The sequence below is a fragment of the Neolamprologus multifasciatus genome, chromosome 6 (genome assembly GCF_963576455.1).
Source record: "Neolamprologus multifasciatus chromosome 6, fNeoMul1.2, whole genome shotgun sequence".
Lineage (NCBI taxonomy): Eukaryota > Metazoa > Chordata > Actinopteri > Cichliformes > Cichlidae > Neolamprologus > Neolamprologus multifasciatus.
Genome location: NC_140444.1, coordinates 28,459,224 through 28,472,027, shown reverse-complemented (window position 1 = coordinate 28,472,027; position 12,804 = coordinate 28,459,224). Strand labels below are relative to the sequence as shown.

The following is a 12,804-nucleotide window of genomic DNA, read 5'->3' as shown; positions in this document are numbered from 1 at the left end:
GGGGGGAGGAGGCAGAGGACCAGCGGGGCTGCTCTCAGATGGAGCACCGGGGCTCCTGGAGCTGCGGGCGCACGGCGGACCCGGAGTGAGTGACGCTGGTGGATGGACGCTGCTCCCCGGTAAGAACAGCGGGCAAAGTTTTTTTCGCTTTTTGCTGCTATAATGTACTTTTACCCCCTTCGCTGCGTTGTCCCGGGCTCTGCGCTGGGCGAAAGCTCATGGCACAAAAGAAAGAAAAAATGTCCAGTTATTGTGTTGTCGCTCTTTGTCAATGGCGGGTTGTCTTTTGCAAAGAAAAAAAAGGTAAAGAATAAAATGATGTGAATAACGTGGTGAGGAGCAGTCATAAAGTGTGTGTGGCTCTATAAACCGAGTTAGTGACCTTATCGTGCTCAGGCCTTTGTGATTTGTTGCATCATTCTATAACGGAAATCTTTGTTTTTATTAGATTCTGCAGTTTATTATCGGATTAATTAGACTGGTGCTTGTTTGCTGTCACAGCAATGCTGGGAAACGCCGTGGCACCGTTAATGTCGTGGTGGCCTTCACGAGGATTTAAATTCCTGCATTGAATGAAAAGAAATGTTATATTCAGAGATGTACAGGGATCAGCTGTTTGTCGTGTTCTCGTCAAGCACGATACACACTCCTGGTAAAGGTTTTTTTTTCTTTTCAATTTACGCAGACGTAATGAGTCCGCCGTAAAGGCTGTGTATAAAACCGAGTTAATGGGTTTCAGAGGTCTTAAAGAGCTGTGAATATATTTGGTTCTAGTCACTGATTGAGATTCGCAAGGATTCACACATGGCTTTGGCTGTCAGCGAGGGAGGCTCATAATGAGTTTTTAAAATGTTTTGAAAGCACTAATCAGCAGGTTTTCAACTGTGCAGGAGAATTGCTTTCTATTTCTTTCGTTCTTTTTTTTCAGAGGTTAATTGATGTCCGCCCAACAGCTAGTGAGTCACAACAAAATGCCATAAAGTGCCTGGACTCCTTAAACTGTCTAGGCTATGTGCCCATAATGAATACACAGGAAATAATGACAGTGGCAGATTGAATCTCATTATTTTCATCAGAAGCACACACACAGACTCACTGCTCTCCAAGCTTTGAACTTGCAAGCCAGCTCTCCCGTTGTCCTGCCACACTGTAGGCACAATATATATTCCTGCACGGACTCATGGTTGGCTCAGACTTCTGTTGTTCTGATTCTTCTTCACACTGTCCAAGTAACTCTGCTCCGGCCCCAACTTACGGACTGTTAAAATGGATTTGCCAGAATCTCTGGGGATCAATAAGCAATAGAACGAGCTCGCTGTGCACCAGTGGGCAGCGTTTGCTGTGTAGTCATGACAATGTGTACTGTATCACATGCTCCAGCTCCCATCTTTGCCTGCCAATGCTGCCCAGTGTGGTGGCCGGCAAAGCTGAAAAATATCATGAAATTTTTACAAAATAAATACATACGTTTCAAGCCAAAACATCAATTTGGCTCTTGCCATCGTATTTAAACTGAGATTATCATTCAGTCTGGCATTTCTGACATGATATTCCAGAGCTCTGACAAATTGAAGGCAGCACGCAGGCAGCTGTAGCTCGACCAAGTCCCTGCATTTCATCAGATTGTATCCCAAATTATAGCTCAAGGAAATATAACTCATGGAGTTAATTAACGGTAATCATCATAAGTTGAAAATTTATTGTAAATGACAAAAAGAAACGAAAGCACCGACAGCTTCAGTACTCTGCACCACACTTTATGACAATAAGAAATAGCCGTCTAAGCTACTTCATCTCGGCATGCCCAGATTGTTTAAAGCCAGTCTGGATTAAAAGCATCAGTAGTAATGGCCTGTTGTCATCACCGAACGGTACAGCTGTAGGATTATTATGAAGAGGTCTAAGTGCTTCCTGTTGTCGACGCTGACCCTGTTTGCACCTCTGCTCATGTCTATTACTTCACTCTGTTTAGATTTGTGTAGATTTATGTTTCCTGCACAGGATTGCTGGCTGCGATTCTTCTGGTGAAGGTGTGTTGTTTCACAGAGAAACACAGAAAGATTTCTTTCCCCTGCTTTCTTGCTCAGCTCGTGGACAGGGTGGCAGGCGTGACGGTCCACACGATCTCAGTTTGTTTTGGGAGCTGCAAGGCAAAACAGCAGAAACAAACACGCTGTACACACACATCCATCCCGACACTGTAATTCTTTCCACTTTCAATTTAAAGTAATTTTATGGTGCCAGATTTTGCCACAATCAATTTGTTATTTCTCAGCTATTGTAATCTGCATGAATGAACAGATTTCTGTGTAAAAACAAACTTTCCTGTATGGAATACAGGCCTTACGGAAAAATACTGTTAAATGCATTTTTGCCCTTACAGTAAATCTGCTGCATGTCCTTAACCATGAACCTTAAATTAAGCTTCTTGTTAAAAAAAAAACAAAACAATAACAAGACATTAGCTTTAATGTATTTTTGCTACTTTTTGTACCTCACTGCATAGGAATGCTGCTATATTGAGCATATCGAGTATTTTCTCAGCTATCCAGCAGATGTAGGCTGGGGGGACGTGATTAATCTCTACAGTAGATTCAGTCAACGTGCCCATTGCTAACCAAACCGTAACTCTGTTCTTCCCCACACAAACAATCAAGCCACATCACACATCCACAACACAAAAGAACCTCCCCAAAAATGCTTTGTAATAAAATAACACACTGTTAAGTGAATGCTTTGAAATTAATAGTCTGTATTCTGAGAAATCTTTGCACTCATTAAAGCAAAAATCCCAGCATGCCTGTGCCTACGTTGCTGTATAGGATTCCTGGATTTTTGCAGGAATTTGTCGCAGGGTGTGTTCCCGGGTCCTGAACAGTTTGCCCGTGCCCCTGCGCCCTCTTTCAGGTTCGGGCTGTTCACAGCACGGCCATGACGGGCATCCAGGAGCCAGACCTGCGTGAGCAGCACAGAGGACCGACGCAGGAGGAGGAGGACGAGGAGGAGGAGGGGGAGAAGGTGCGCGTGTCAGTTGAGGGAGATGAAAGGGAATGGAAAGGGGAGGACGAGGAAGAGAAGGAGAAGGAAGAGCTGCCCTACCCCGCTCTAGCACCAGTGGTTCTTTTGGCTTTGACCCAAACCAGCCCACCGCGGTCCTGGTGTCTTCGAGCTGTCTGCCACCCATATCCTTCGCTGCAGCCGGTGCACCTGAAGCACACGCGCCTGTGTGCAAGCAGGTTGCGTTTATAATATGACAAAGATTGTCTGTTTGTGTTTCAGCTCTGTGCTTCCTCAGAGCCATTGTACAGGCTCCTAGATGTTTACTTTATGTTTAAACACAGGGGACAGGGGGAGAAGGTCAGTATTGTGCGTACGTGTGTGTGTGTGTGTGTGTGTGTGTACCCAGGTATTTCCTTGGACAAATTAGTTGTAGGGAAAAATGGCCAACATTTTTTCCTGATTTGAGGTTTCCATAGTGACAAGCCCTAATGAATCTCCAGGGTTACAGTCGCCTGTCAGTTGCATTGTTACTGGCCTCCATTTATACAGCAGCAGGAGTCACAAATAGTGAAGACTCACGTCACCCCCCAAAGCTTCCACTGCTTTTGTCTTCATCGTCTCACCTCCCGTTCCCCTCCCTGTCTCTCACTCTGAGCCTCAACCTCTACCCAGCTCTGCTGTGAAGGTGTGAGCGTGAATAGGTGTGTGCTTATCAGTGCTGTAGTGTGTGTGAGCAGCTATGAATACTCTGAAGCATGCATAAACGTCAGCAACACCTCAGGGATTTGTTGAGGCTCTCCAAATTGAATATTTTCCACAGCTTATGACTCCTTGTGTGCTTGCCTGTCTGTGTGTATGTGAGTGTGTGTATGTGTGTGTGTGTGTGTTCTACTTTTTGTGCGCCCGTGTGTCGTTATGCACTTGTCAGGACACGTCTGTGGGTATTTGCCACTGTCAGCACTCTGTGTACTCCATAAAATATAAATACATAATTGCTGAATAAATAAAATGTACACCAAGAAGAAAAGAAGAAGAAGAAAAAACTACAAATGCAATGAAGCTCTGTTACCTGCTGGGCTGTTACTAACTTACTGGGCATGCTTAAAAACCACACATTCATCATCATCACACACACACACAGGCTTTCCAGCGTGCACGCCCACACACGCACACACAAGTGTGTAAATGCCCTCACACAAACGAGGGAATCTCCCATGGTGAGGCTCTTTAGAGGAATCACCTGGTTGCTTAGTAACAGCGTAGCTCTGCCCTGACGGCCTTTTTACTTCCGCTTGCTGTATTTGTTTTCATACGAGTTTGCGTTTCTGTCTGCTTCTCTGTCCTTCTGCGAGTCTGTCGAGCTGCTGGAAAATGTCCCGCTTTGTTTTTATGCCGCACACATTTCATTGCATTTCACTTACAGTGTGTGTGTGTGTGTGTGTGTGTGTTACTGTGAATGATCTGCGGGAGAAGTAATGTGGGTGGACGTTGTTCGTCAGGGACATTAATGTGAGCGCACTGGGAGGGGGGAGTGGCGGGGAGCAGTCCCCAAGAGCCTAAAGTCCCATTTTTCCTGAAGTGACCCCTCCTTCCTCTCTGGCTTCTTCTTTTTTCACTCAGTAACTACATATTACAAATTAATTTCCTTTCTCCTTCCTTCCACTTCCTCCCTCTTTGTGAAAGCAGACATGCTCCTTTGTACCGTGTTTACGACATACTGTTCATCTCTTCCCCCAATTATTAGGAACAAAAAGGAGACTGGCTTTTCCCGTTATATAACATTATCTTGCAGCCTTTCCAAGCTCCAGTGAATTCTATTGGATTTTATTCCTGTTTCAATGGGAGGGGATGGGAGTTATTTTATGTGTGGAGCAAGGTGCCTACTTTGTCAAGTGCTGAGCTTTCCATGTGGCAGTTATCCCACTCTTTCAGTGTAACATGTGACACAGGCAGAAACATGCACACGCATATGTGAATGCATGGGGGTAAGCACGCGCGCGCGCACACACACACACACACACACACACACACACACACACAAATGACATAACTTATTCAGCAGTGTATGAAACATTCAGAGCATTTCCTTTTGTTTAAAGAGGAGAAAAACTGATTCCATCACTCCTGTGCAAGTATCTCCCTTTCTCTTATTGTGCTCTTTTCATCCCTTTCTGTTCGGCATTGATCCCATGCTCCCTGTTTATCCCTCCTGTTTTCCTTTTCTTAAACAGCTTCTTAATAGGGTTGAAGTGTGTGTGTGTGTGTATGCGTCTGTAAGGAGGTGATAGTTAGACATCGATGGATAGCATGAGAACCTACTCAAAGTAGGGTGAACTGTCAGAATCATTTCAGCCAATTAACATGATTCCAGCATCTGTTTCCATGGTTACAAGCTGTCATCCTAATAAGGGGTGGGGCCAGTGACTTGACAACTTGACTAACTTGGCCCACCTTCTTTCAGGCTCTAGCTTTCCCTCTCTGTTGCTCGAACACACACACACACACACACACACACACACACACACACACACACACACACACACACACACACACACACACACACACACACACACACACACATTGCACATGACAGACTCTGAGCTTAACTAGGTTATGTTTAATCAAGTCTGTGTGTATGGATTCCAAAGTGACAGTGTGAGGCCAAGCAGCAAAGAGCATGAGAAAACTAGTGAGCAGGTTGCCCATGCAAACACAGTAGTTCATATTTGAGTCGTCCCATTCAGTTCAATTTCCTTTGGTTTCATTCATCCTTTTGCAAATTATAAATCATTTAAGACTAGATGAAGAATGAAGCTTTACCCCAGAAATTGACACTCATTGGGAATAGGCACACCCAGCTAGTACCAGTCTGGGCCCCCTTTTCCCTGCAAAACTGCCTTAACTCTTCATGGCACAGATTCAACAAGGTGTTGGGAACACTTCTCAGACATTTTGGTTTATATTGACATGAACGTATCTCACGGTTGCTGCAGTGGTCATAAAGTGGTGGACGCGGTCAGCAACAATACTCACGTGGATTGTGGTGTTTAATGATGCTCAGTAGGTACTAAAGGGACAAATGACTGCCAGAGTGTACCCAACAAAGTGGTCAGTGTACACTGTGTTCATAGCTGAAGCTGCAGTAACGGTCCAGCCAAAAATCCTAAAGGAGTAAACCCATTGTTTAATGATGCTCATAGGTTCTAGACTCTAGAAGTCACTAGCTGGATATATTTCTTTACTAAGCATTAAAAATGATCATTTTATCCATGATTGAATTCATTTGTTGAATAACTTTTGAGTCCTTAAAAACAGGGGGCTGTATATAAATATGTCACTCTTTGACAGTGGGGCCAGTGCTTCTTTTTCAGCCTTTCAAACTAAAAGTCAGTTTAAACTTGGAGCTCATTTTTATCATTTAATTCTAAATGGAGGATTTTCATAAACAGCTAAAATGACAAAAATTGTAGCTGTGTTTCAAAATAGTAATTTCCTGCAGCTTTCAAACTGATGTGAGAGCTGGTGAAGACTTTAGTGCGGAAACATGTCAAGCCAAGATCAATCAGCTGTGTAAAGCTGGTATTACATACTTACTGTGGCTGATTGTAACTTTACACGAGGGGGTATACATGACAGGAGCAGCATGGACCTGTGCTGAGTACAGTGTATTTATTCTGATAGATGATCTTAAACCAGTTTAAGTCCTTGATAAGAGCACAGCAGTGATACCCATTCATCCTATAAGTAACATGAATGTCTGTCAGATTTTATGGCGGCTCAAAGAGACGCTCTTTAAGGGTGCGTTTGCCGTCATTCAACAATAAAGTATACTGACAGGAGAGAAGGGAGCATGGGCAGGCAGCACTGTTTTCTGCTGGAATCAAACCTGGACTTCATGGCTCGTGAGACTCGGGTAGTAAATCCAAGACCAACTGTGGATGATGCTTTTAACTTAATGAACATTTCACATGAAAATGTTGCCACATGAAGGTCTTAGCATGTTTATCTCAGCCAAGGGTGGCGGATGATGCCACAAAGATCACGGTGATGTGATCTGATTTGATTTATAATGTCTGCCTGACCTTTATTACCTGTGAGCAGAGGGTGTTTGAGTGGGGGAGAGGGGAAGAAGGACGGGAGAACGGGTGAAGCAAAGGGGTATCTGCGGGTGGCCATGTTAAGGCCCGATAGGGGGCTACACACATGCTCATAGATCCCGAGTGACATCCAGTAGCTCCTGTTTTTCTACAGTAACTTTTCTCTGGAGCTGGTTTTCCTACACCTTTCCTACAGTAACGATCTCCTGAGCTTTATCAACAGTTAAAAGAACAACTTGAGCAGCTTTCCCAGATTTATTCAATCAGTTTACAGTTACGTAAGTAGAAGCTACTTTTGGCTGCCCGCTTTTCACAAGGGGGTTGCCACAGCGGGCAGCTCTGCATGTTTGCTTTGCCAGGTAGGTACATGTGTAAACCACTACAGTAGGAATCTTTTCAGAGGAAAAGCTTCATAAAAAACTGTCCCACACATGAGCTGCCATGGTGTATTCTCCATGGTGTATTCTCCATGGTGTATTCTCCATGGCAGTCATGTCTGTCATGGCAAATACTAATGAAGCTTATGCAGGAGTTCAATAAGGAACATCTGTATTCACTCATTTGTCTGCGTTCCCGTGTGCTTGGCTGCTAAGCTTATCCATTACATCACTTCCACTTTCCCACGCTGCAAATCTCAATGCTGACATCATTGTTTCTTTAAACCAATCAGCCTCCACCCTGCTATCGTTAAATCGTGCTGCTAATCTTTCATTGTCCATTCATCGCAAGTCACCTCCTAGCATTTTCCACCTCAAGTGAGTCACTCCATCCACCTTCTTGACTCTCGGGGGTCCTGCTCTGGGATTTCATTCTGTTGTGTTTATCTATCGCAGTCTAATTGCCAAATGGTATAATTGAATTCTGTATATCAGTTAATCAATTCCATCTAATGATCTCTTCTTATTGAAATGCTGCTGTACTATTTTACGTTTGGCGATTTGCAACAAAAAGGAAAATTATTACCATGATGGTTTTCTGATTTCAGGCCGCTCTCCTTTGGATCCAGCTCCCAGTTTGGATTTGGGGAACAGAGACCCTCTCTGCTTTAAAGATTAGGCTTAAAACTTCTTTTTGTGATAAAGTTTATACTTATGGCTCGATCAGGTGATCCTGAATCTTCCCTTAGTTACTCTCTCACTTTTTCTCACTTTTAATCTTTGGCTCTTTTCCACAGCATGGGAGAGAGACAGTCCTGTCTCCCTCCCATCACCCCAACCATTCATGGCCGTCCCTCCCTGAGCCTGGTTTTTCTGGAGGTTTCTTCCTGTTAAAAAGGACTTTTTCCTTCCCACAGTCGCTAAGTGCTTGCTCAAAGAGGGTGGTTTCATTGCTGGTGCTTTCTCTGTATTATTGTGGGGTCTTTACCTTTGTCTGACTCTGCCACTGTACAAGAGGGAGGAAGAATGGGAAAATGAGAGGATAAGAGGCAATTAGGATGAGAAGACAAAGAAGGGGCCACACCACATTTGGACTACTTAAGAGCTTGAACAGTCAGGGTCTTAGCTGCTCTCATCCCTTTGTTCACCTGATCTAAGCATATTCCAACCTCATCATCCATCATTCTTGCCCCCTTTTACCCCCTTACTATATATACTTTATACATATTTCCTACTCTTCCTGCCTTTGCTCAGCTTTTTCACAATGTTAATTATTACTTTTTTTTACTTGCGGTTTATCTGTTGGCTTAGACTCGGGCTTCTGTCAGAGACGAGAACTCTACCCAAGGGCAGTCGTATGTGGAGATGGTAGAAGCAGACGGGGGAGGGCGCCGAGCAGAGGCGCTCCACACGGAGCGGGGAGTGCGTGTGCACAGGAGTGGATGGGAGAGGCAAAAAAAGATATGCAAGAAGTGATAGGAAATGAAGATGGGAAATTATGCTGCACTATATAAAGGACGAGGGAGACACAGAGAGCAGGAGGAGCAAAGCGAAAGAGAAAAATAATTGGGCCAAAGAGAGGAGGCACAAAAAAAGGTTGTAGAGGAAAATGAGAGATGATAAAGGGAAAGGTTGAGTGTGAGAGGAGATAAAGGAAAAGCATTGGAGGGAGAGCGAAACAGGGGAAAGGACGTTCCCTCCATGTTTCATCGCTGATACTGAACGATGTGCCAACTGTGGAAATACTCCTTGCTCATCCATCACTCACACTTTTGACCCTGCCGGGTTCCTATAGTTTAACTAAGGTGTGTGTGTGTGTGTGTGTGTGTTTCACAGACACACAGGGGGATTATTTAAGCTGCTGTAACTTATAAAGATGAAACAGCATTAAAACGGCTCTCTTAAGCTTTTGAAGGAGTGAAGGAAGCTTCAGCAGGAAGACCTTGTTTTCTGGTGTGTGTGTGTGTGTGTGTGTGTGTGTGTGTGTGTGTGTGTGTGTGTGTGTGTGTGTGTGTGTGTGTGTGTGAGAAAGAGAGTTTGTGTGTGTGTATTAATTGTGTTGTGATCCAGTCCAGACAGGATGCAAGCGGATCGTGAAACTCAGAAGTCAGTTCCTACGGTGAGATGGGGGTTCCCATGGCAACCACAGCAAAGGGAGGACACTGGATTACCCTCTCTCTCTCTCTCCATCCCTCTCCCTCTTTCTCTCGTTCCCTCTCTCTCTCTCTGTCTCAAGGGTGATAAAGGATTGTACTCTCATTAATTTTTCCGCCCTCTCGAGAGCAAAGTGTCCGGGAAGAGGGGACTCTGTGTGCGCGCGTACATGTGTCTGTGTGTACGGGTCCATGTGCATGCTCCAGGCTTTGTTATGTATGCGTCCTTGGCTCTTGAATACAGTCCTGTCATCCATTCAGCAGTTTTCACATTAGTGCTCAAAAGTGTGTGTGCAAGTGTGTGTGTGTGTGTGAGAGAGCGAGAGTGTGTGTGCGTCCGTGTTTGTACAAATTCAAATTCAGTCTTTCTTTTAACTTTCTACTTCAGACTATTCTCCCTTTGAAATCCTTCTCTGTTATTTCTTCTCTCCCCACGTCTGATTCATGCTCCTTCTTGCAGTTTGACAGCTAGCAAGCAGCGCAGATGCTCAAACACACGCCATAAGCAAGTTTGCTCTTAAACTGACTCCACATGTCTTACTGGCTGTGTCGTGGTAGCTGTCTGGCTCTTGTAGTTGTGAATATTAAACGTGTCAAAATGCCTCGTCAGAAGTTGTTGCTCGTAAATGAAGGTTGACGCCTTTAAGCTTATTATCGCAAGTTTCCACTAAGTTGCTTTTAGGTTGGTACGTTCAGTTCCCTGCTTGTAAATGAGATTTTAAGCTGCGAGGCACACATTTCATGCTCGTCTTAGCCTCAGACGGGTATTTTGCAAGTTCAGCCTGGTAATGTTCGGGGCGCTACAAGACAGACGTGGCTGGACCTTTAACTTTGACGAGTCACAGTTTCTCCGCTGTTGCTATGGACGTTGCCATTGCCAGATTTTCATGGGTGACAGACAGGGGGAAGGAAAACATGAATAAATGAGTGCAGAACGATAATGAATGCAGAGGAATGGATATAGGGCATGAGGGGTCACTGAATGGTTTGATGAGTATGAAAATGTTGTGAATTATCATATTATGTGACAGTGACACTCAGCTTAGTGCTGAGTGCTGTGTGGCAAAGCAAACATCGCAAGAAAAGTATTGTTTAATGCAGGTGAGGTGAATTCCACGTGTCCTCGTAAGCGTTTGGCAAAGTCGTTTTGCAAAAGTGGACATGGGAGATTTTGCCTCTGCTGTCAGACTCAAAAAAACAAATGAGCTAATGTGTTTGGAGGAATGCTGCGTGACACTCAGGGAGAGTTTGTGAGGTTTCGGATTTAGTTTGATGTTTGGTGAAGCTTTTCAGGGAGCTTGTGATGTTCCAGCAATTTACAAGCACACCGTATGTTGTTTTTCCTTTACGTTGTCACTCATCTGCAATTCCGTCAATCACACTTCAACACTTGGTCAACTCCATAAACTCGGGAAGCAGAAACCCCTCCTTTGGTGTTTGAAAGCTTGGGTTTAAGTTTACTGCTCACCAATATTGTGACAAATGTTTTTTTGATACATGGGAGTCAGTTACAGCTGCAGTGAGCAGAAATCTAGAAAGTAGCTGCACTTCTGCAGCACTTCCACAGATGCTAAAAAAATGTAGCTTCTGAGTTTGAACAGTGAAGTTAAAGTGGACGTGCTAAAATCTGTAGTCTTTTTAATGGCCAGTAGGGTAGTGACTCCTGTGGTTGCAAAAAATCACCTGTCTTCTGTCTAATTGATGTCTTCATGTCTTCATAGCTTTCAGTTCCTCTGCTGGTGTAGTAGTAAATAATGTTGGTTAGCCGGTCAAAGAGCGCACGTTCAATTCTACCTTGAAAAACAAGTCCAGTTTAGGCTTTTTGTCAAGCTGACATAAAACTTTGCCAGCTGATGTGGCGGTGGGGGCACCTGTAGCAGTTAACGCATCCATCTTACATGTGAAAGATCCCTGGTTTGGTTCCAGGAGGAGACACAAGTTGTGCCACCAAGAGTAAGAAGCGTGGGTGCTCCTGGTGCCTGCTCCAGGCCCGGATAAATGGGAAGGTTGTGTCAGGAAGAGTATCTGGTGTAAAACCTGTGCTAAATCAAACATGTAGATCCATGTGGCGACAGCTTGGGGAACAGGGAAGCAATACGAAAGCCCCTTTTATATTAAACGAAAGTCCATTTTGTAATTACGATTTTGTGTTTTATTTGCCTCGTAAGTCAGATATCACTGTTGAGCTTAGTCCACTTGTGAAGTCAAAAACAGGATTTATTCTGAGTTTTGGAACGGTAGAGCCATTCATCCGTCAGTGCTCGATTCTTGTACATGACGCTGCAGTGCATTCTATACTACTCAGCAAAATTGGACTGAAGACATAAAGGACTGTGTCCAGAAAGGACACAGGAGTGTAGTTCCCTCTTACGCAGCTTGAATGATAATAAACTGAAATGTTATCGTGGATTTTGTTGTCATTTTGCCAATGCCAGCTTTAAATGAGACAAGCAGGCAGTAATGTACTTATCTCCTATGCTCCTGTGATTGGCTGAGACTGCCATCAGTCACCCTAAAGCAGGGATGTCAAACTCGTTTAGACCAGACCAGTAAATTCTCTTTTATATCAATGTAGAGACATTTAACTGCACACTTAATCCCTGAGAAATCTCATTATGAGGAGAAGAAGTGCAAATTTCGACAGTTTTCCTACATTATAAATGTGGAAATAGACAAAAGAAGTTGAAAAACAGCAACTTTAGTATCATTTAATTGTCTATTACTTTACTGTGGTGTAGTATGAATGGCAATGAGAGAGGTCTTTATCAACAGGAAAAGTTCAACATCTATGATGAAGCCTTTTAGTGGACCAGAATGGAGTCTTCGCCAGGCCAGTTCTGGTCCTTGGACCTTATGTTTGACACCTCTGCCCTAAAGTTTACAAGCACAGCTTCATTAAATGTGTTCATTTTGTTGCTTTAATCAGCGTTCAGACTCGCTGTCGATGTGTTGATCCTTAACCGCGCCTCACGTGGTTTGAGCGTGTGAGCATTTTGGCCATCCTGCTCAACTGCGTGACTCTAGGGATGTTCCAGCCTTGTGGCCACACCCCCTATTTTCTGCAGGTAAAGCACGCTCACACACACATAATCTGAAATTGCAGACTAATTATATTCCACTGTCACACTTCATTATCAAGGGTCTGAAAAGTTTTGCCAATAACACTTTTCTTCCTTC

The 12,804-nt window shown here is 44.0% G+C and overlaps 1 protein-coding gene across 2 annotated transcripts in view; it reads left to right on the top strand.

Moving 5' to 3' along the window:
• LOC146517214 (voltage-dependent T-type calcium channel subunit alpha-1H-like) overlaps nt 1–12,804 on the top strand; it is a 65,200-nt gene continuing 52,396 nt past the window's right edge. Inside the window, exons 1-2 of one of the 2 annotated variants that reach the window (XM_085162723.1) lie at nt 1–3,182; nt 12,599–12,692. In XM_085162723.1, coding sequence (XP_085018849.1) covers nt 2,932–3,182; nt 12,599–12,692 — 345 coding nt within the window. In that variant the 5' untranslated portion in view covers nt 1–2,931. Of the gene's footprint in view, nt 3,183–3,249; nt 12,693–12,804 lie in introns of those variants that run through there. The other variant, XM_085162722.1, reaches the window with a different exon arrangement.